This window comes from Brassica rapa, unplaced genomic scaffold (genome assembly GCF_000309985.2).
Source record: "Brassica rapa cultivar Chiifu-401-42 unplaced genomic scaffold, CAAS_Brap_v3.01 Scaffold0635, whole genome shotgun sequence".
NCBI lineage: Eukaryota > Viridiplantae > Streptophyta > Magnoliopsida > Brassicales > Brassicaceae > Brassica > Brassica rapa.
Window position 1 is genome coordinate 60,196 of NW_022610575.1, and position 25,000 is coordinate 85,195.

Consider the following 25,000-nt stretch of genomic DNA (forward strand, 5'->3'; position numbering starts at 1 on the left):
ATTTGAACCGGCCAATGAGTGTCTTCACACGTTTGGAGCATCTTCTTGATCCAAGACTAGATGCTCTTCCTTTCCAGCTCTTGCCAGCCTGTCCTAGCTGTCAAGCCGCGTCTCCCTTATCCTCTCAACGTTCGGATAAGGTCTTGGCCGAGTGTAACTTAAGCTCAGTACATGGGAGTTACTTGGATAGTTACTTGATCCCTTTTACCTTGTACGGATGATCACTTGTACGGCCTTGTACGGATGATCAACCCATTCCTCCTCTTCACCTCTTTGCTCTCTTTATGTTCTCAACTCCTTTGTGTCTTTACCTCAAATGTCTCAACTCTGATTAACAAATATGACAGCTTCTTTGTCATTCTAATCAAACCAGGATGAATCGCGATGTAAGAAGATTGATTTTGATACATAAAGTAGTGGAGAATCACCAGGAAGTCGAATAAATCTCATAGGAGTTAGGATGAAGAAGTTATCCCACTTTCAAATCAGGTGATCCCAGTTTTCCTGTTTGGGAATATGACAGCTTCTTTGTCATTCTAATCAAACCAGGATGAATCGCGATGTAAGAAGCTTGATTTTGATACATAAAGTAGTGGAGAATCACCAGGAAGCTGAATAAATCTCATAGGAGTTAGGATGAAGAAGCTATCCCACTTTCAAATCAGGTGATCCCAGTTTTCCTGTTTGGGAATATGACAGCTTCTTTGTCATTCTAATCAAACCAGGATGAATCGCGATGTAAGAAGCTTGATTTTGATACATAAAGTAGTGGAGAATCACCAGGAAGCTGAATAAATCTCATAGGAGTTAGGATGAAGAAGCTATCCCACTTTCAAATCAGGTGATCCCAGTTTTCCTGTTTGGGAATATGACAGCTTCTTTGTCATTCTAATCAAACCAGGATGAATCGCGATGTAAGAAGCTTGATTTTGAAACATAAAGTAGTGGAGAATCACCAGGAAGCTGAATAAATCTCATAGGAGTTAGGATGAAGAAGCTATCCCACTTTCAAATCAGGTGATCCCAGTTTTCCTGTTTGGGAATATGACAGCTTCTTTGTCATTCTAATCAAACCAGGATGAATCGCGATGTAAGAAGCTTGATTTTGATACATAAAGTAGTGGAGAATCACCAGGAAGTCGAATAAATCTCATAGGAGTTAGGATGAAGAAGCTATCCCACTTTCAAATCAGGTGATCCCAGTTTTCTTGTTTGGGAATATGACAGCTTCTTTGTCATTCTAATCAAACCAGGATGAATCGCGATGTAAGAAGCTTGATTTTGAAACATAAAGTAATGGAGAATCACCAAGAAGCTGAATAAATCTCATAGGAGTTAGGATGAAGAAGCTATCCCACTTTCAAATCAGGTGATCCCAGTTTTCCTGTTTGGGAATATGACAGCTTCTTTGTCATTCTAATCAAACCAGGATGAATCGCGATGTAAGAAGCTTGATTTTGATACATAAAGTAGTGGAGAATCACCAGGAAGCTGAATAAATCTCATAGGAGTTAGGATGAAGAAGCTATCCCACTTTCAAATCAGGTGATCCCAGTTTTCCTGTTTGGGAATATGACAGCTTCTTTGTCATTCTAATCAAACCAGGATGAATCGCGATGTAAGAAGCTTGATTTTGAACATAAAGTAATGGAGAATCACCAGGAAGCTGAATAAATCTCATAGGAGTTAGGATGAAGAAGCTATCCCACTTTCAAATCAGGTGATCCCAGTTTTCCTGTTTGGGAATATGACAGCTTCTTTGTCATTCTAATCAAACCAGGATGAATCGCGATGTAAGAAGCTTGATTTTGAAACATAAAGTAGTGGAGAATCACCAGGAAGCTGAATAAATCTCATAGGAGTTAGGATGAAGAAGCTATCCCACTTTCAAATCAGGTGATCCCAGTTTTCCTGTTTGGGAATATGACAGCTTCTTTGTCATTCTAATCAAACCAGGATGAATCGCGATGTAAGAAGCTTGATTTTGATACATAAAGTAGTGGAGAATCACCAGGAAGCTGAATAAATCTCATAGGAGTTAGGATGAAGAAGCTATCCCACTTTCAAATCAGGTGATCCCAGTTTTCCTGTTTGGGAATATGACAGCTTCTTTGTCATTCTAATCAAACCAGGATGAATCGCGATGTAAGAAGCTTGATTTTGAAACATAAAGTAGTGGAGAATCACCAGGAAGCTGAATAAATCTCATAGGAGTTAGGATGAAGAAGCTATCCCACTTTCAAATCAGGTGATCCCAGTTTTCCTGTTTGGGAATATGACAGCTTCTTTGTCATTCTAATCAAACCAGGATGAATCGCGATGTAAGAAGCTTGATTTTGATACATAAAGTAGTGGAGAATCACAGGAAGCTGAATAAATCTCATAGGAGTTAGGATGAAGAAGCTATCCCACTTTCAAATCAGGTGATCCCAGTTTTCCTGTTTGGGAATATGACAGCTTCTTTGTCATTCTAATCAAACCAGGATGAATCGCGATGTAAGAAGCTTGATTTTGAAACATAAAGTAATGGAGAATCACCAGAAGCTGAATAAATCTCATAGGAGTTAGGATGAAGAAGCTATCCCACTTTCAAATCAGGTGATCCCAGTTTTCCTGTTTGGGAATATGACAGCTTCTTTGTCATTCTAATCAAACCAGGATGAATCGCGATGTAAGAAGCTTGATTTTGAAACATAAAGTAGTGAAGAATCACCAGGAAGCTGAATAAATCTCATAGGAGTTAGGATGAAGAAGCTATCCCACTTTCAAATCAGGTGATCCCAGTTTTCCTGTTTGGAATATGACAGCTTCTTTGTCATTCTAATCAAACCAGGATGAATCGCGATGTAAGAAGCTTGATTTTGAACATAAAGTAGTGGAGAATCACCAGGAAGCTGAATAAATCTCATAGGAGTTAGGATGAAGAAGCTATCCCACTTTCAAATCAGGTGATCCCAGTTTTCCTGTTTGGGAATATGACAGCTTCTTTGTCATTCTAATCAAACCAGGATGAATCGCGATGTAAGAAGCTTGATTTTGATACATAAAGTAGTGGAGAATCACCAGGAAGCTGAATAAATCTCATAGGAGTTAGGATGAAGAAGCTATCCCACTTTCAAATCAGGTGATCCCAGTTTTCCTGTTTGGGAATATGACAGCTTCTTTGTCATAACCAGGATGAATCGCGATGTAAGAAGCTTGATTTTGATACATAAAGTAGTGGAAATCACCAGGAAGCTGAATAAATCTCATAGGAGTTAGGATGAAGAAGCTATCCCACTTTCAAATCAGGTGATCCCAGTTTTCCTGTTTGGGAATATGACAGCTTCTTTGTCATTCTAATCAAACCAGGATGAATCGCGAAGTAAGATGCTTCATTTTGAAACATAGAGTAGTGGAGAATCACCAGGAAGCTGAATAAATCTCATAGGAGTTAGGATGAAGAAGCTATCCCACTTTCAAATCAGGTGATCCCAGTTTTCCTGTTTGGGAATATGACAGCTTCTTTGTCATTCTAATCAAACCAGGATGAATCGCGATGTAAGTATGAGATCAAGAGATCTTTAGAGTGATTAGAGTAAAGAGAGTGTTTAGGAAGTGATTAAGAGAAGTTTGTGAAAGATTAAGAGACTAGAAAGAGCCGTTTAGTGTCTAAGAGAAAACCATAGTCTAAGAGATTAGAGAGACTCGAACAGACTGATCTTATTAATGAGTGAGGTTACATATTTATATAGAAGGCATTAGGGTTTACAAGAGGAGAAATGAGCACTATTGAAGCATGTAGAGTCAAGGTTGCTTTCCGGATGATTGGATGGTAAGGTTCACACGCTTTGCCTCTTTACAGCCTGTTCCAGCCTGGCACGCTCTTCCCTTATCCACTCAACGGTCTGATCCCTTCTCCTTAAGTCCCCCAAGGTAACACTCCCTTGTTACCGTTTCACTTGGTCGTGTTGGGTAAGTTTTGGTCGAGACCTTTGGTACGGACGGTACGGCCATGTACGGCCTTGTACGGACGTCCGTACCATTCACACCCAAACCCCCTAAGCTTCTCCATCTCTTCTCCTCTTCAACTCCTCTTCTCTCCATACCAATATAATCAACTCAACTCAACACTCCCCCTCAAGCTTAGCTTTGTGAAAGCCTAAGCTTGGATAGCTATGAGATCTTCCTCATTAAAAACCTTACCAAGGAAAACCCATTGGGATAAAACCTTGATAAGGGAAAAAGAGTAAAGACCTCACAGCCAAGGGGATCAGCTCCTTCTCTTCCCAAGATCAATGAGGCCCAACCGTATGTGAATGGACTCCATTGTCTTCTGCCTTGCAGCCTTGGTGAACACATCCGCTAACTGATCTTCACTTCTTGTGTAGCATGGCAAGATGACTCCTAAGATGATCATCTGCCTCACCTTGTGGCAATCAACTTCAATGTGCTTGGTTCTCTCATGGAACACCGAGTTGGAGGCAATGTGGATAGCTGCTTGGTTGTCACAATGCATGGTCATTGGCGTGGCTTGATCAATCTCCAAATGCTTCAAGATGCCTTTGATCCATACTAACTCGTTGGTGAGCTTCAGCATAGCTCTATACTCAGCTTCTGCACTTGAGCATGACACCACCTTCTGCTTCTTACTCTTCCAAGTCACCAAGTTGCCTCCAATGAATGTGCAATAGCCTGTGGTTGATCTCCTGTCTGCTCTATCACCAGCCCAATCCGCATCACAGTATCCCACCACTTCAGTGCTTCCATTGCAGCCCATCCATACTCCTTGATCAGGTGAGCCGTTGAGATACATCAAGATCCTCTCCACCATGCGCCAATGATGTTCCTTAGGTACTTGCATGTGTTGACTCACCTGATTCACAGCAAAACAAATGTCAGGTCTAGTTATAGTGAGATAAATCAATTTGCCAACTAGTTTTCTATAGAGTTTAGGATCCTGATAAGGTTTGCTGTCTTCAATCTCCCCCTCTCGTGGGACTTTGTAGCCATCCTCCATAGGCATCCTTGCTGTCTTGCCTCCATAAGCACCTGCACCTTTCAAAAGATCAAGTGTATACTTCCTTTGGGACATGAACAAACCTTCCTTGGATCTACATATCTCAATTCCAAGGAAGTATTTCATTTCTCCCAAGTCTTTAATCTCAAACATGGATTTAAGAAACTCCTTGGTTGCTATGATACCTTCCTTATCACTCCCTGTGATAATGATATCATCAACATACACAACAAGTGCAATCATACCTGAGGGAGTCGTGAGTGTGAAGAGGGTGTGATCTAGTTCAGACTTCTTGAAGCCTCGGCCATTCAGGGTAGTGCTCAACTTGTTGTACCAAGCTCTTGGTGATTGCTTCAGCCCATAGATGGCTTTCTTCAGCCTCAACACATTTCCACTCTTCACTAAGTGTTCAAGGCCTGGAGGTGGATGCATATACACTTCATCCTCAAGTTCACCTTGTAGAAACGCATTCTTCACATCCATTTGCCATAACCCCCATCCAAGATTCACAGCTAAGCTCAGTACAATCCGGATTGTGTGGAGTTTAGCTACTGGTGCAAAGGTTTCTATGTAATCTTCTCCATAAGTTTGAGTGAAGCCTCTTGCAACTAGCCTTGACTTCTTCCTCTCAACCTTTCCATCCGCTTTGTACTTGATTGTGAATATCCATCTACTAGTCACAGCCTTCTTCCCTTTTGGTAACTCACTCTCATACCATGTATCATTCTTGATCATTGCTCCTGCCTCATCTCCAACTGATTCTTTCCATTCTTTATCTTTCATTGCTTCTTCATAGCTTCTTGGGATGTGATTCTCATCCAAGTTTACCATGAAAGCGCAATGTGCTTCTGGATATTGAGCAAAGGAGCACACGGCTTGAGAAGGATGCTCCACAGCTTGGGCATTGTAGTACACTCTCGTGTTTACCCAACTGGAAGGATCCTTCCTTATCCTTGTACTCCTTCTTAGTGGCTGCACAACCGGTTCTTCTTCCTGTTGTTCTTCTACCACTTCATCTTGAGAAGGTGTTTGTGTCACACCATGATCATGTCCATGACCATCTGAGCCTATGCTCTCTTCTCCTTCATTCTCTACTCCTCCTTCATCTTGGTTGGCCTCTTGCATAGGCTCCTCATGCTCCTCTCCTCCCTCATGATCAAGGTGGGATGGTGAACCAACTTCAGGAGGTGTAGTTGCGTGATTCCTTGGATCCTGGGATGTACTGATTCCAAGACCTTCAAGAATGATCCGCAAGGTGGTGGCCTTGTCTGATGTTAAGTCCTTCAGGTCTTCTTGATTCTTTTCTTCATAGTATCCTCTATCTTCCAAGAACTTCACATCTCTAGATACAAGAACTCTCCTTGCTATAGGATCATAGCATTTGTATCCTTTCTGTGTAGCTGAGTATCCTATGAACACAGCCTTAGTGCTTCTTGCTTCTAGCTTGTTGATCATCTCTCCTGGTTTGAGTACAAAGCATAGGCACCAAAGACTCGCAAATAATCAAGGGCTGGCTTGTACCTGTTCAGAACTTCAAATGGAGCCTCTCATTCAGAACTTTGGTTGGGGTTCTGTTTATCAGGTAACAAGCAGTGGCAACCGCATCACTCCAAAATCTCTTTGGAACATTACTCTGAAACATAAGTGACCTTGCCACTTCCATGAGATGCCTATTCTTCCTCTCAGCCACTCCATTTTGCTGTGGAGTATAAGGACAGCTTGTTTGATGTAGGATCCCATGTTGTGATAGGTGTTGCTTGAATGCATGACTCGTGTACTCCCCTCCATTATCTGATCTCAAAATTTTAATCTTAGCATGATAATGGTTAGTTACATAAGTTTGAAAGTTCCTAAATGCATCAAGTACCCTATCTTTGGTCTGAATTAAGGTTAACCAGGTGTATTTGGATTTTTCATCAATGAATGTGACAAAATACTTATAACTATCTCTAGATAAGCAAGGAGCAGTCCACACATCTGAGTGAATTAGATCAAAGCAATTCTCATAAACGGTAGTAGACTTTTGAAACACAGTTCTACAATGCTTGCCTAAAATACAAGCTTCACAATCCTTATTCTCAAACACAACACCTGGTACCATTAAGTTCAAAGCTTTAACATGAGGGTGTCCTACTCTAGCATGCCACAATGCATTTTTATTCAACAAAGAAGCAGAAGTAAACGAGCAACTATAATCAGGAACAGAAGTGAGTTCTTCAAGCATATAGAGATCTCCCTTAGTCACCCCTTTCCCAATCAATCTGCTGCTCTCAATATCCTGAAACTTCACATCATTAGGACTAAAGATAACATTGCATTGTAAATCATTAGTACATTTCTTCACTGATAATAGGTTTGATGTGAATTCAGGCATGTAAAAAGCTCTAGATTCTTTGTTAAACAACTTAAGCTTTCCTATTCCTCTAATGGGTATCTTATCCCCATTTGCTATCATCACATGCCCACGTGTAGGTTCTATATCCTTAATCAAGTTTTTATCACTTATCATATGATGTGATGCACCAGAATCAACAATCAATGGTTTACTTACTCGTTTAGCATTATGGCATAGATTACTAAGTGATGGATGCATCTTATCAGTTCTAGCAATGTGAGCATGTCTATACCCATCCCTAGCTTCTAACCGTTCTACTAGTTCTCTAATCAAGTGATCATCCTTATATGCAATCATAGAAGCTCCAAAGGAATAACCGTAAGTGTTACCGTTTTCCTTTAGCATTTTGAAGAGGGCATCAAGGTCTGATCTCTTGATGTAGTCATCATTGCTGCGGGAGCTTGAGGCACCTGTGTAAGCCACCAGAGACTTCCCATTCCCATCATTGCCTCCAAGCCCATCCACTTCACTGATCTTGCTGGTGCCAGCTCCACTTGAACCTTCAGTCACATTTGCCCTTCCCTCACGCTCCTTCATGAACTTGGCCGGCTTGAGGTGTGGGTGCAGTATCCAGCATTGGCTCTTCTTATGACCATGCTTCTTGCAATGATCACAGTTGCCATTGAACTTCCTGTCCTCGTACTTCCCGTGAGATGCCTTGTTTGCTTGTGGAGCCTCGGTTGAATCCTCATGAGCTGCTTGATTGGCAAGAGAGAGCTCCCCCTTTCCTCCAAACAAACCCATAGATCCCTGCTCCCTTTGGATTTGTGCACACACCTCCTCAAGGTCCGGAAGCTTGTCTGACCTTAACATGTGCTGGATGAGCTGGGTGTAGGCCGGGTTCAGTGTGAGAAGCAGACCAAAGACCTTGTCTTGCTCGCGCCTCTCATTCAACTGATCTGGATCAGTTGTGCTCGGCCTCAGCATCTCCAGCTCTGACCATAAGGACCTGAACCTCCCCAAGTGCTTAGTGAACTCCATGTCCTCTTGTACAAGACGGTTGATCGCTAGCTTCACTTCAAACACACGGCTGAGGTTGGAAATGTTCCCATACACCTTCTTCAGCGTGTCCCACAGCTCCTTGGCTGATTCACAGTAGCTGTAGGCATCCAAGATAGCTGGGTCCAAGGATGCGTGTAGGACCGTCATCACCAGCATGTCTTCTTGTTGCCATTTCTCCACAGCCGCTTCATTGGAGACCTCTTCTTGATCTCCTCCCTGAGTAATGAGTTTCGGAGCCTCCCCTGTTGTGATGTGCCCCCACAAACCCTTACTTCCCACCGCAGTCTTCACCATCCGAGACCACACAAGGTAGTTGCTACCTTTGAAAGTAACCGCTACCTTCATCCTCATGTTCATCCCATGTTCCATCTTTGCTTGACTTGAAAACTTGTATCTTGGATCTTGTACACACCAACCTTGAGTCTAGAATCACGCAAACCCACAGACTCGTAGCACAGCTTCAACTAGAACGAACCACAGCTTCAACACCTTCAAGACTACTCGCGTGTAGCTTCAAAGACGTTTAGCTTGTAACTCTCTAAAGATCAAACCCCAGATTCAAATGAACCTGGCTCTGATACCATATGAGATCAAGAGATCTTTAGAGTGATTAGAGTAAAGAGAGTGTTTAGGAAGTGATTAAGAGAAGTTTGTGAAAGATTAAGAGACTAGAAAGAGCCGTTTAGTGTCTAAGAGAAAACCATAGTCTAAGAGATTAGAGAGACTCGAACAGACTGATCTTATTAATGAGTGAGGTTACATATTTATATAGAAGGCATTAGGGTTTACAAGAGGAGAAATGAGCACTATTGAAGCATGTAGAGTCAAGGTTGCTTTCCGGATGATTGGATGGTAAGGTTCACACGCTTTGCCTCTTTACAGCCTGTTCCAGCCTGGCACGCTCTTCCCTTATCCACTCAACGGTCTGATCCCTTCTCCTTAAGTCCCCCAAGGTAACACTCCCTTGTTACCGTTTCACTTGGTCGTGTTGGGTAAGTTTTGGTCGAGACCTTTGGTACGGACGGTACGGCCATGTACGGCCTTGTACGGACGTCCGTACCATTCACACCCAAACCCCCTAAGCTTCTCCATCTCTTCTCCTCTTCAACTCCTCTTCTCTCCATACCAATATAATCAACTCAACTCAACAGTAAGAAGCTTGATTTTGATACATAAAGTAGTGTAGAATCACCAGGAAGTCGAATAAATCTCATAGGAGTTAGGATGAAGAAGCTATCCCACTTTCAAATCAGGTGATCCCAGTTTTCCTGTTTGGGAATATGACAGCTTCTTTGTCATTCTAATCAAACCAGGATGAATCGCGATGTAAGAAGCTTGATTTTGATACATAAAGTAGTGGAGAATCACCAGGAAGCTGAATAAATCTCATAGGAGTTAGGATGAAGAAGCTATCCCACTTTCAAATCAGGTGATCCCAGTTTTCCTGTTTGGGAATATGAGAGCTTCTTTGTCATTCTAATCAAACCAGGATGAATCGCGATGTAAGAAGCTTGATTTTGAAACATAAAGTAATAGAGAATCACCAAGAAGCTGAATAAATCTCATAAGAGTTAGGATGAAGAAGCTATCCCACTTTCAAATCAGGTGATCCCAGTTTTCCTGTTTGGGAATATGACAGCTTCTTTGTCATTCTAATCAAACCAGGATGAATCGCGATGTAAGAAGCTTAATTTTGAAACATAAAGTAGAGGAGAATCACCAGGAAGCCGAATAAATCTCATAGGAGTTAGGATGAAGAAGCTATCCCACTTTCAAATCAGGTGATCCCAGTTTTCCTGTTTGGGAATATGATGTGATCATGGACCAGTCAGATAAAGAAGACAATGAGACGATAGATGATCCAGCTGATGAAGATGTCCTAGCTATACCAGAAGGTCCTATCACTCGTTCCAAGAGTAAACAAATCAAGCAAGCCATTGGAGGATTACTCATGATAGCCTGGAAGCAAGAAGAAGGTCTTGAAGGAAGCTGGATCAATCAAGACACACTCACCACTATCCAAGCCATTTCTTTTTCTACATGATCATCAAATGAGCAAGTAGCATATGTGTGCTCTTTTTTCCTGTCTTTGGTTTTGTCCCACTGGGTTTTCCAAAGATAGGTTTTTAATGAGGCCATATGTTACTTTCACATCTCTCATTTGATGATCCCGGTTTAGCTTATAATGCCTTATAAAACTTATGTCTTTTAAAACCTTATGTCTTTCATTTTTATTTAAACCAAAGGGAGCCTGTTCTCTTTAGGTTTCCGTGAGCTTGTGTGTGTACAAGCCTCACTATATAAACCACATCCGAAAACCCTAGTAGCAATCAAGTTATCTTTTCATCAAAACCTTTTCTTTGTTCTCTCTTCTTCTTGTTATCAAGTCGGCGAGTGATCTTGTTGGTGAGTAGTATCCAACAACCTAAGGATCTCTTCTTCGGTGTGTCATATCCGGATTAGGCATCTAGGAGTATCAAGGAGTCCTTTCACAACTCTTTGTGTCACCATTCATTCCACAAACCTTGAAGAACTTGAGTCTCTGATTCGTTCTTGCAAGGATCTATCCCCAACTATCCAGAGAAGCATCCTAGGAGTGTATTATGTGGTATCAGAGCAACTCTGGCTAGGGAAGTTCTTGTTTACTCAATTTTTCGTGTGGATCTGTTCATCTACTTCATAACTTTTGCTAGATCTGTTTATGTTTGATTCAAATCTGATCGATCGCAGCGTTTTTATAAAGGTTTCTAAAAAGACCATTCATATTCTTGTGGATTACGCTTTCGAGATTTCTAGATCCATAAGTTGTTTGAGTTACTTGAGTCGATCTGATCTTATACTATTGAATCTGTGATTGTTGAAACATTTCATCTGTTGAACCGGATCTATCTGTTAAGTGTGGAAAGAGATTGAAATTGAACCTGATCCGTGTTGTTTAAGTTTCCTTTTCGTGTTTGTTTCCTTTTGCGATTCTATTTTAATTTTTCTGTGAACTTCTTACTGGTTGAATCTTTTTGGTTGTCTCAGGTACTATGTCTATTAACGCGGAGGAAGATGAAGGAGTTAGCCTCGAGCATAAAGCTTTGCTTGAAGCTTTGACTCGCCGTATGAGTACGATGATGGAAACAAGATTGGGTACTTTCCGCGAAGAGCTTGATGCGCAATCTTCAGAACCTAGACGTGAACCAAGGCAGAATCGACGCACACAGGCTAGACGTGAGCATGAGGGTTCAGAGGAGACTGATAACTACTATGAAAGAAATCGACACAGCTCAGATTCTAGACACAGCAGCCGTAGTGACCGTAGACACAGACGTGATCACTGGCAACGCAATGAACTCGCGGGAGTAAAGCTGAAAATCCCTCCTTTCCATGGCAAAGCTGATCCAGATGCTTATCTTGAGTGGGAGAAAAAGATTGAGCTGGTTTTTAACTGTCAACACTACACGGAGCTTAAGAAAATTCAAGTGGCTGCTACCGAGTTCTACGATTACGCTTTGAGCTGGTGGGATCAATTGGTTACAAACAAGCGGCGCAATGGAGAGTTTCCTATTGAGACATGGGCAGAGATGAAAGCAGCAATGCGCAGGAGGTTTGTGCCAAGCCATTACCATCGTGATCTTCATCAGAGATTGAGAAGGCTCACACAAGGATCGCGATCTGTAGAAGAGTATTTCCAAGAGATGGAATTGTTAATGTTGAGAGCTTGTATATCAGAGGATAGAGAGGCTACTATGGCACGGTTTCTTGGAGGACTTAACCGTGAGATACAAGACAATGTGGAGATGCAGCACTATGTTGAGTTGGAAGAAATGTTGCATAAAGCAATTCTGGTGGAGCAACAGATTAAGAGGAAGCATCATTCACGTGGAAGCTACGGTACCAGCAAGTATCAGCAAGTTAAAGACGAGAAACCAGCATATCAAAAGGAGAACAAGTCTCAGCAGAAAGAAGAAACAAAGCCAGGCAGCATTTTTGCCAAAGACAAAGACAAAGGGAAAGCTGAAGCTACTTCTTCTCGGACCAGAGATGTTAAGTGTTTCAAATGCCAAGGACGTGGGCATTACGCAAACGAGTGCACCAACAAACGAGTTATGATCCTCTTGGAGAATGGAGAATTTGAATCTGAGGATGAGAAGCTTGAGACTGATCAGGAGCATTCCGAGGAAGAATATGAAGAAGAACCAGTGCGAGGGAGATTGTTGGTTGCAAGGAGAACTCTCAGCTTGCAAAATAAAACCGAGGAGCTTGAGCAGAGAGAAAACTTGTTCTACTCACGCTGCATGGTTCAAGGAAAGATATGCAGTCTGATCATTGATGGTGGAAGCTGTGTTAATGTTGCTAGCGAGACAATGGTGAAGAAGCTTGGTTTGAAAACTCAAAAACACCCTAAACCTTACCGGCTGCAGTGGCTTAACGAAGAAGGTGAGATGAGGGTCTCCACACAAGTCTCTATACCTTTGTCCATTGGGAGATATGAAGATGAGATACTCTGTGATGTGATACCAATGGAAGCAAGTCATATCTTACTTGGAAGGCCGTGGCAGTTTGATAGGAGAGTTACACATGATGGCTTTACTAATAAGCACTCTTTTGAGTTCAATGGCAAGAAGACTATTTTGGTGCCTCTCACTCCTAAGGAAGTGCACCAAGATCAGTTGCAGCTTCAGAAGAAGAAAGAAATAGATCTCAAACCCGAGCAACCCAAGCAGCACAACTTCTATGCCAAGATTGGTGACATCAAAAGATCTCTTTACTCTAATCAGCCTATTCTTTTGCTTGTGTTTAAGGAAACTCTCTTGAATCTAACTAATTTTACACCGGAGTATCCGAGTGAGGTGTCAGCTCTTTTACAGGACTTTGAAGATGTGTTTCCTGAAGATAATCCAATCGGTTTGCCTCCTATACGTGGGATTGAGCACCAGATTGATTTTGTGCCAGGATCTACTCTTCCTAACAGGCCAGCATACAGAACTAATCCAGTTGAGACTAAGGAGCTTCAGAGGCAGGTTGAGGAACTGATGGAGAAAGGCCATATCCGTGAGAGCATGAGTCCATGTGCCGTACCAGTGCTCCTTGTGCCCAAGAAAGATGGGAGCTGGCGCATGTGTGTTGATTGTAGAGCAATCAACAACATAACAGTGAAGTATCGCCACCCTATTCCTAGATTAGATGATATGCTTGATGAATTGCATGGCTCTAGCATTTTTTCTAAGATAGATTTGAAGAGTGGGTATCATCAAATTAGAATGAAAGAAGGAGATGAGTGGAAAACAGCTTTTAAAACTAAGCATGGTTTGTATGAGTGGTTAGTGATGCCTTTTGGCTTAACTAATGCTCCTAGTACTTTTATGAGATTGATGAATCATGTGCTTAGATCTTTTATAGGATTGTTTGTGGTAGTTTACTTTGATGATATCCTTGTCTACTCTAAGAGTTTAGAAGAGCATATAAAACATCTTAGAACTGTTCTTGATGTCTTGAGGAAAGAAAAGCTATTTGCTAATCTTAAGAAATGCACTTTCTGTACGGATAACTTGGTCTTTTTAGGCTTTATTGTGAGTGCAGATGGGGTAAAGGTAGATCAAGAGAAGGTGAAAGCAATACAAGAGTGGCCGATTCCTAAAACCATCAGTGAAGTGCGAAGCTTCCATGGATTAGCTGGCTTCTACCGACGGTTTGTGAAAGACTTTAGCACCATAGCAGCTCCATTGACTGAGGTGATCAAGAAAGAAGTTGGATTCAAATGGGGAGAAGCACAAGAACTTGCCTTTCAATGCCTAAAAGAGAAGCTTACTAATGCCCCTCTTCTTATACTTCCTGATTTCAATAAAACTTTTGAAATTGAATGTGATGCTTCAGGAATTGGAATTGGTGCTGTTCTTATGCAGGAAAAGAGACCCATAGCATATTTCAGTGAGAAACTTGGAGGAGCAACTCTCAACTATGCTACTTATGACAAGGAACTCTATGCTTTGGTGAGGGCTTTGCAGACATGGCAGCATTACCTATGGCCCAAGGAGTTTGTCATTCACACTGATCATGAGTCTCTCAAGTACCTTAAAGGCCAGAACAAACTCAGCAAGAGGCACGCCAGATGGGTAGAATTCATTGAAACCTTCCCTTATGTGATCAAGTACAAACAAGGTAAGGAAAATATAGTTGCGGATGCACTATCCAGAAGGTATGTTCTCTTGAATACTCTTGATGCTAAGTTGCTAGGATTTGAACAGCTTAAAGAAATGTATGCAACTGATTCTGACTTTCAAGAGGCTTATAAATTGTGTGAAAAATATGCTGCTGGACATTACTTTAGGCAAGAGGATTCTTATTCTATGATAATAGATTGTGTGTGCCTAACTGTTCTTTGAGAGATCTATTTGTCAGGGAATCCCATGGAGGAAGCTTAATGGGACATTTTGGTATTGCCAAGACTCTTAAAGTTTTGCAGGATCACTTCTTTTGGCCACACATGAAACGAGATGTTGAGAGAATCTGTGGGAGGTGTGCAACTTGCAAAGCAGCTAAGTCAAAGATTCAACCTCACGGTTTGTATACTCCTTTACCTATTCCTACTCACCCTTGGAATGATATATCTATGGATTTTGTTGTGGGTTTGCCGAGGACTAAGACAGGTAAGGACTCCATCTTTGTAGTTGTTGATAGGTTTTCTAAAATGGCACATTTCATTGCTTGCCATAAAACTGATGATGCAATACATGTTGCTAACCTGTTCTTTAAAGAGATTGTGCGCATTCATGGCATGCCTAGAACCATAGTTTCTGATAGAGATACCAAATTTCTTAGTTATTTTTGGAAGACTCTATGGTCTAAGTTAGGCACTAAGCTCTTGTTCTCTACTACATGTCATCCACAAACTGATGGTCAAACTGAGTATACACTTTTGTGTATTAGAGCATGATTCAACTAATCCAGGATAATCAGATGAAAAGATTAAAGAGATTAAGAGATTTTAGTGAGAGAATAGAGAGAGACTCAAAACTCCATTAGATTGATTAATGAGAGAGTTTACAACACATATAGATTAGGGATACATCAATTCGTCCAGGTTCACTCTAGCTAGGATAAGAAGCATGTGTAGTCAAAGATGCTTGATTTAAACTAGCCAATAAGGTTCCTCACATGCTTGGGCATCTTGCTTTAGCTTTCCAGCTGGTGCCAGCCTGTCTAAAGCTCTCTAGCCTTGACCAGACCTTATCCAAACTCCTCCTTGCTTATTCAGACTCCTCCTGGCGTGATTCACTCTTCACATAGATGCAAGGTAACTTCCCAAGTCTTTTAACTCAGTTACCACAGTAACAATAAAGTTACTGTGGTAAATCTCCAAGTTACTGCCTGCTCCAAATCCCTTCCTCTATCCATGTATCCACTCTTCATCTCCTCATCTCAACACTCCCCCTCAAGCTTGACCATGTAGAACAAGTCAAGCTTGGAAACCATGAAGACCTCCCTCATTAAAAACCTCACCAAGGAAAACCCAATGGGATAAAACCTTGATGAGGGAAAAAGAGTGGAGACTCCATGGTTAAGGGGCTCAGCTCCTAGGAGTAAGATCAATGAGTCCAAGTCTTGATAGTATGGACTCCATTGTCTTTACTCTCGCTGCCTTAGTAAACACATCTGCAAGCTGATCTTCACTTCTTGTATAACATGGCAATATCACTCCAAGTATAATCATCTGCCTCACCTTGTGACAATCAACTTCTATATGCTTCGTCCTCTCATGAAAGACTGAGTTAGAAGCAATGTGGATAGCTGCTTGATTGTCACAATGCATTGTCATAGGAGTACTCTGCTCAATCTCCAAATGCTTCAAGATCCCCTTGATCCACACCAACTCGTTTGTCAGCTTCAACATGGCTCTATACTCAGCTTCAGCACTTGAACAGGAGATAACCTTCTGCTTCTTACTCTTCCAAGTGACCAAGTTCCCTCCAATGAATGTACAATACCCAGTAGTTGATCTCCTGTCCACTCTATCTCCTGCCCAATCAGCATCACAATATCCAACCACTTCTGTACTGCCATTACAACCCATCCAAACTCCTTGACCAGACGTGCCACTCAAATACCTCAGTATCCTATCAACCATCTTCCAATGATGAACCTTTGGTGCCTGCATATGCTGGCTCACTTGATTCACTGCAAAGCATATATCAGGTCTTGTAATCGTCAAGCACATCAGCTTCCTTTAGCATATCCATTGCATACTTCCTTTGAGACATGAACAAATCCTCCTTTGATCTGCATATCTCAATCCCCAAGAAATACTTCATCTCTCCCAAGTCTTTGATATCAAATACTGACCTGAGAAACTCTTTAGTGGCTTTAATCCCAGCCTTATCACTCCCTGTGATAATCAAATCATCCACATACACTAGAATCACAATGATCCCTGATGGCCCGACCAGTGTGAAGAGTGTGTGATCTAGTTCAGACTTCCTGAACCCTCTCCCATTGAGTGTTGTACTCAGCTTCCTGTACCAGGCTCTAGGAGACTGCTTCAACCCATATATAGCTTTCTTCAATCTCAAAACATTTCCTGGCTTTACTAGATGCTCAAGACCAGGAGGAGGAAGCATATATACCTCATCTTCTAGCTCACCTTGCAGGAAAGCATTCTTCACATCCATCTGCCACAAATCCCACTCCAAGTTTGTTGCAATGGATAACACAATTCGAATTGTGTGAAGCTTGGCCACTGGTGCAAAAGTATCAATGTAATCTTCTCCATAAGTCTGTGTAAATCCTCTTGCAACCAGCCTGGTCTTGTGCCTATCTATCTCCCCATTTGCAAGATATTTAATGGTGAAGATCCATCTGCTTGAAACTGCCTTCTTCCCTCTAGGTAATTCACTCTCATACCAAGTGTCATTCCTGATCATTGCATCCCTTTCATCTCCTACTGAATCTCTCCAAACCTTGTGCTTCATAGCTTCTTCATAAGATCTTGGTATCTCATTCTCATCCAAGTTACACATAAACACCATGTGCTCTTCTGGAAACTCAGCAAAGGAACACATGGCTTGAGAGGGATGCTCCACAGCCTGGGCATTGTAGTACACTCTCGTGTTTACCCAGTTGGAAGGATCCCTCCTTATCCTTGTGCTCCTCCGCAAGGTCTCAACCTGTTCTTCAGCCTGAACATTCTCTTGTGCTTCCTCTCTTAAACCAGTAGGTTCTCCCTGCTCATTTCCAGCAGGTTCTCCCTGCTCATTTCCACCTGACTGAGCTCCACTCTCTACTTCCTGTGTCTCCTCCTGATCATGCTGACCTGAATCCTCTTGGTTATGCTCCTGCTCCCCTGATTCAGATCCATTCCCCCTCTCATGATCAAGAGGAGTTGTTCCTCCAGCTTCTCCAGCTTGATTAGTAGGTCCTGTTCTTCCTGGTTCCTGATCTTGGGATAATCCTATCCCTAGCCTCTCCAACAACACCCTCAATGTTGTTGCCTTCTCTGATGGAGCTCGGGACAGATCCTCTAGGTCTTCCCATTTCTTCTCCTCATAATACCCTTTAGACTCAACAAACTTCACTTCTCTAGATACCATAACCCTCCTAGTTATTGGATCATAACATTTGTAGCCTTTCTGAGTGATTGAGTACCCAATGAACATAGCTTTAGTACTCTTTGCTTCTAGCTTGTTCCTTCTTTCTCCGGGAATCATCACATAACATAAGCACCCAAAGACTCTCAAATGATCAATGTGTGGCTTGGTCTTGTTCAATACTTCAAAGGGAGACAGTTTCTTCAAGACACGGGTTGGCACTCTATTGATGAGATAGCAAGCAGTCTGAACAGCATCACTCCAAAACCTCTTAGGGACATTCATGTGGAACATGATTGATCTCGCAACCTCCATCAAATGTCTGTTCTTCCTCTCAGCCACCCCATTTTGTTGTGGTGTGTAAGGACAGCTAGTTTGTTGCACAATCCCATGCTTTGCAAGATGACTCTTGAAAGCATTGCTAGTGTATTCTCCTCCATTATCAGACCTCAGAATCTTCACAGTGGCATTGTACTGATTAGTAACATATGCTTGGAAGTTCATGAAGGCTTCTAGGACTCTGTCTTTGGAGGGAATCATGGTGATCCATGTGTACTTTGACTTCTCATCAATGAAAGTCACAAAGTACTTATGGCTGTCTCTAGACATACAGGGAGCTGTCCACACGTCTGAATGCACCAGATCAAAGCAATTCTCATATCTGGTTTCTGATGTTGGGAAGACAGTCCTACAGTGCTTTCCAAGTATACAAGCTTCACACTCCAAGTGATTGAACGCCATACTTGGTAGAATCAGTTCAATTGCCTTGGCATGAGGATGTCCCAGCCTTGCATGCCATGTGAGATTATCACACCTATCCGTTGTGCTGCTTAAACACACAGACTCCACAGGACTAGGCGCCTCAGTTGTTTGGAGATGATAGAGCTGATGCTTGCTGTCTCCTCTGCCAATAACCCTTCCAGTCTTCAAATCCTGGAACTCAACTTCATTTGGTCTGAAAACTACTTGACAATCCAGATCAACTGTAGCCTTCTTAACTGAGATTAGATTGGATGTAAACTGAGGTAGGTAGAAGGCAGTGGAGTTCTTCTCAAACAGCTTGAGGTTTCCCACTCCTTCTATTGGGATCCTGGTACCATTGGCTATCATGACACTCCCTGTTGCTGCTTTAACCTCACTGATTAGTCTCTTGTCACTGATCATGTGGTGTGTTGCTCCAGAGTCAATGATGATGGGTTTAGATGTGGATGCTTTGGCAGGAGCACCCAGACTCCGGGTCGTAGCCAAAGCATACACATGCTTAACCAACTCATCCCATTCCTCCTTTGTCACACACTCATCTGCCCTCTTGGTATCCATTCCTCTCATATCCGCACTGTCTCCTACTGTTTCTCCCATGTAAGCTGAGTATGAACACTCTCCTATAACCATCTGCTGAAGTGCATCCTTGATTCTCTTCAAGATTACACTCATCCTGCCACTTAAGTGCTCAGACTCGCTATCCTTTCTCCATACCCTTCTCTTCATTAACCACTCCTTAGAAAGTTTTCCCAACCTTCCCCTCTTACAGCTTGTACCTCCCTTCCATCTTTCTGGCTTCCTGTTCATTTCCCACACATCACAAGTATATTTAACAAGCTCACATACCTCTTCCATAAGGAAGCTGAAGATCACATCTTGCTTCCTCCTTTCTTGACTACATCTCGGATTTGATGTGTGTGTCTTCACCACATCTAGCTCTGACCACACTTCTCTCAGCCTTCCCACAAGCTGATAACACTCATCCTTTCCTTGTCTCAAGCCGCGGATCACCCCTCTGTCCTCAACGACTCTCACAAGCTTGGACTTGCCTAAAGTTGCTTCAATCTCACTCTTTGTAGTGTTTCCTTGAACAACTTCATTTCCCAGCTTCAGACCTCTTGTCTGACCTTCTTCAGTAGCCATTTCCATGAAAGGTTTCCCCTTTCCATGACTACTCCATAACCCACAGCTTTCCAAAGCTCTTTTAGCCCACCTTGACCACTCGCCATGCCTCTCCTCTTCAGTCTTCACAGTTGACTCAGGTCTGTGCTCCATTTCCATGTTGAGATGATTTGGATTCACCAGAACCTCTCACGCCACCAAGATAATGAAACCCAGAAGTTAACAACACCAAGAACACTCAAGAACACTCAATAATTTTAAGAAAAAAGAATCACACTCTCCCACTTTGCGCAACCTGGCTCTGATACCATATACACTTTTGTGTATTAGAGCATGATTCAACTAATCCAGGATAATCAGATGAAAAGATTAAAGAGATTAAGAGATTTTAGTGAGAGAATAGAGAGAGACTCAAAACTCCATTAGATTGATTAATGAGAGAGTTTACAACACATATAGATTAGGGATACATCAATTCGTCCAGGTTCACTCTAGCTAGGATAAGAAGCATGTGTAGTCAAAGATGCTTGATTTAAACTAGCCAATAAGGTTCCTCACATGCTTGGGCATCTTGCTTTAGCTTTCCAGCTGGTGCCAGCCTGTCTAAAGCTCTCTAGCCTTGACCAGACCTTATCCAAACTCCTCCTTGCTTATTCAGACTCCTCCTGGCGTGATTCACTCTTCACATAGATGCAAGGTAACTTCCCAAGTCTTTTAACTCAGTTACCACAGTAACAATAAAGTTACTGTGGTAAATCTCCAAGTTACTGCCTGCTCCAAATCCCTTCCTCTATCCATGTATCCACTCTTCATCTCCTCATCTCAACACTGAGGTAGTTAATAGAACTCTTGGAACTCTCTTGCGTGCATTCATTAAAAAGAACTTGAAATCATGGGAAGAATACTTGCCACACTGTGAATTTGCTTATAATCATGCTCAGCATTCTGCATCTAAGTATTCTCCTTTTGAAATTGTTTATGGGTTCAATCCCATCTCTCCTTTGGATCTAATGCCTTTACCTGAGTGTGCAAGGGTCAGTATGGATGGGAAAAAGAAGGCAGAGTTGGTGCAACAGATCCACGAGAAAGCTAGAAAGAACATTGTTGAGAAGACAAAGCAGTATGCTAAGAGAGCAAACAAGGGCAAGCGAGAAATGATCTTTGATGTAGGTGATAGAGTTTGGGTGCATTTGCGCAAGGAGAGGTTCCCAAATGAAAGAAAATCTAAGCTGATGCCGCGGATAGACGGTCCTTTTGAGATCACCCAAAGGATCAATAACAATGCCTACAAGCTTGATCTTCAAGGTAAGTATGATATAAGCAACAGTTTCAATGTTACTGACTTGATTCCTTTTGTTGCAGATGAGCTTGATTTGAGGACAAATCCTTTTCAAGAGGGAGGGGATGATGTGATCATGGACCAGTCAGATAAAGAAGACAATGAGACGATAGATGATCCAGCTGATGAAGATGTCCTAGCTATACCAGAAGGTCCTATCACTCGTTCCAAGAGTAAACAAATCAAGCAAGCCATTGGAGGATTACTCATGATAGCCTGGAAGCAAGAAGAAGGTCTTGAAGGAAGCTGGATCAATCAAGACACACTCACCACTATCCAAGCCATTTCTTTTTCTACATGATCATCAAATGAGCAAGTAGCATATGTGTGCTCTTTTTCCTGTCTTTGGTTTTGTCCCACTGGGTTTTCCAAAGATAGGTTTTTAATGAGGCCATATGTTACTTTCACATCTCTCATTTGATGATCCCGGTTTAGCTTATAATGCCTTATAAAACTTATGTCTTTTAAAACCTTATGTCTTTCATTTTTATTTAAACCAAAGGGAGCCTGTTCTCTTTAGGTTTCCGTGAGCTTGTGTGTGTACAAGCCTCACTATATAAACCACATCCGAAAACCCTAGTAGCAATCAAGTTATCTTTTCATCAAAACCTTTTCTTTGTTCTCTCTTCTTCTTGTTATCAAGTCGGCGAGTGATCTTGTTGGTGAGTAGTATCCAACAACCTAAGGATCTCTTCTTCGGTGTGTCATATCCGGATTAGGCATCTAGGAGTATCAAGGAGTCCTTTCACAACTCTTTGTGTCACCATTCATTCCACAAACCTTGAAGAACTTGAGTCTCTGATTCGTTCTTGCAAGGATCTATCCCCAACTATCCAGAGAAGCATCCTAGGAGTGTATTATGTGGTATCAGAGCAACTCTGGCTAGGGAAGTTCTTGTTTACTCAATTTTTCGTGTGGATCTGTTCATCTACTTCATAACTTTTGCTAGATCTGTTTATGTTTGATTCAAATCTGATCGATCGCAGCGTTTTTATAAAGGTTTCTAAAAAGACCATTCATATTCTTGTGGATTACGCTTTCGAGATTTCTAGATCCATAAGTTGTTTGAGTTACTTGAGTCGATCTGATCTTATACTATTGAATCTGTGATTGTTGAAACATAACTTCATCTGTTGAACCGGATCTATCTGTTAAGTGTGGAAAGAGATTGAAATTGAACCTGATCCGTGTTGTTTAAGTTTCCTTTTCGTGTTTGTTTCCTTTTGCGATTCTATTTTAATTTTTCTGTGAACTTCTTACTGGTTGAATCTTTTTGGTTGTCTCAGGTACTATGTCTATTAACGCGGAGGAAGATGAAGGAGTTAGCCTCGAGCATAAAGCTTTGCTTGAAGCTTTGACTCGCCGTATGAGTACGATGATGGAAACAAGATTGGGTACTTTCCGCGAAGAGCTTGATGCGCAATCTTCAGAACCTAGACGTGAACCAAGGCAGAATCGACGCACACAGGCTAGACGTGAGCATGAGGGTTCAGAGGAGACTGATAACTACTATGAAAGAAATCGACACAGCTCAGATTCTAGACACAGCAGCCGTAGTGACCGTAGACACAGACGTGATCACTGGCAACGCAATGAACTCGCGGGAGTAAAGCTGAAAATCCCTCCTTTCCATGGCAAAGCTGATCCAGATGCTTATCTTGAGTGGGAGAAAAAGATTGAGCTGGTTTTTAACTGTCAACACTACACGGAGCTTAAGAAAATTCAAGTGGCTGCTACCGAGTTCTACGATTACGCTTTGAGCTGGTGGGATCAATTGGTTACAAACAAGCGGCGCAATGGAGAGTTTCCTATTGAGACATGGGCAGAGATGAAAGCAGCAATGCGCAGGAGGTTTGTGCCAAGCCATTACCATCGTGATCTTCATCAGAGATTGAGAAGGCTCACACAAGGATCGCGATCTGTAGAAGAGTATTTCCAAGAGATGGAATTGTTAATGTTGAGAGCTTGTATATCAGAGGATAGAGAGGCTACTATGGCACGGTTTCTTGGAGGACTTAACCGTGAGATACAAGACAATGTGGAGATGCAGCACTATGTTGAGTTGGAAGAAATGTTGCATAAAGCAATTCTGGTGGAGCAACAGATTAAGAGGAAGCATCATTCACGTGGAAGCTACGGTACCAGCAAGTATCAGCAAGTTAAAGACGAGAAACCAGCATATCAAAAGGAGAACAAGTCTCAGCAGAAAGAAGAAACAAAGCCAGGCAGCATTTTTGCCAAAGACAAAGACAAAGGGAAAGCTGAAGCTACTTCTTCTCGGACCAGAGATGTTAAGTGTTTCAAATGCCAAGGACGTGGGCATTACGCAAACGAGTGCACCAACAAACGAGTTATGATCCTCTTGGAGAATGGAGAATTTGAATCTGAGGATGAGAAGCTTGAGACTGATCAGGAGCATTCCGAGGAAGAATATGAAGAAGAACCAGTGCGAGGGAGATTGTTGGTTGCAAGGAGAACTCTCAGCTTGCAAAATAAAACCGAGGAGCTTGAGCAGAGAGAAAACTTGTTCTACTCACGCTGCATGGTTCAAGGAAAGATATGCAGTCTGATCATTGATGGTGGAAGCTGTGTTAATGTTGCTAGCGAGACAATGGTGAAGAAGCTTGGTTTGAAAACTCAAAAACACCCTAAACCTTACCGGCTGCAGTGGCTTAACGAAGAAGGTGAGATGAGGGTCTCCACACAAGTCTCTATACCTTTGTCCATTGGGAGATATGAAGATGAGATACTCTGTGATGTGATACCAATGGAAGCAAGTCATATCTTACTTGGAAGGCCGTGGCAGTTTGATAGGAGAGTTACACATGATGGCTTTACTAATAAGCACTCTTTTGAGTTCAATGGCAAGAAGACTATTTTGGTGCCTCTCACTCCTAAGGAAGTGCACCAAGATCAGTTGCAGCTTCAGAAGAAGAAAGAAATAGATCTCAAACCCGAGCAACCCAAGCAGCACAACTTCTATGCCAAGATTGGTGACATCAAAAGATCTCTTTACTCTAATCAGCCTATTCTTTTGCTTGTGTTTAAGGAAACTCTCTTGAATCTAACTAATTTTACACCGGAGTATCCGAGTGAGGTGTCAGCTCTTTTACAGGACTTTGAAGATGTGTTTCCTGAAGATAATCCAATCGGTTTGCCTCCTATACGTGGGATTGAGCACCAGATTGATTTTGTGCCAGGATCTACTCTTCCTAACAGGCCAGCATACAGAACTAATCCAGTTGAGACTAAGGAGCTTCAGAGGCAGGTTGAGGAACTGATGGAGAAAGGCCATATCCGTGAGAGCATGAGTCCATGTGCCGTACCAGTGCTCCTTGTGCCCAAGAAAGATGGGAGCTGGCGCATGTGTGTTGATTGTAGAGCAATCAACAACATAACAGTGAAGTATCGCCACCCTATTCCTAGATTAGATGATATGCTTGATGAATTGCATGGCTCTAGCATTTTTTCTAAGATAGATTTGAAGAGTGGGTATCATCAAATTAGAATGAAAGAAGGAGATGAGTGGAAAACAGCTTTTAAAACTAAGCATGGTTTGTATGAGTGGTTAGTGATGCCTTTTGGCTTAACTAATGCTCCTAGTACTTTTTATGAGATTGATGAATCATGTGCTTAGATCTTTTATAGGATTGTTTGTGGTAGTTTACTTTGATGATATCCTTGTCTACTCTAAGTGTTTAGAAGAGCATATAAAACATCTTAGAACTGTTCTTGATGTCTTGAGGAAAGAAAAGCTATTTGCTAATCTTAAGAAATGCACTTTCTGTACGGATAACTTGGTCTTTTTAGGC

The 25,000-nt window shown here is 42.0% G+C and overlaps 1 protein-coding gene across 1 annotated transcript; it reads left to right on the forward strand.

Moving 5' to 3' along the window:
• Window positions 1–10,077: 10,077 nt before the first annotated feature.
• Window positions 10,078–14,716, forward strand: LOC117130674 (the record flags this gene model as incomplete). The annotated part of the gene is made up of 1 exon (XM_033283395.1): window positions 10,078–14,716. A coding segment is annotated over exon 1 (3,288 nt), but the record flags the coding sequence as incomplete, so codon positions are not given.
• Window positions 14,717–25,000: the final 10,284 nt, after the last annotated feature.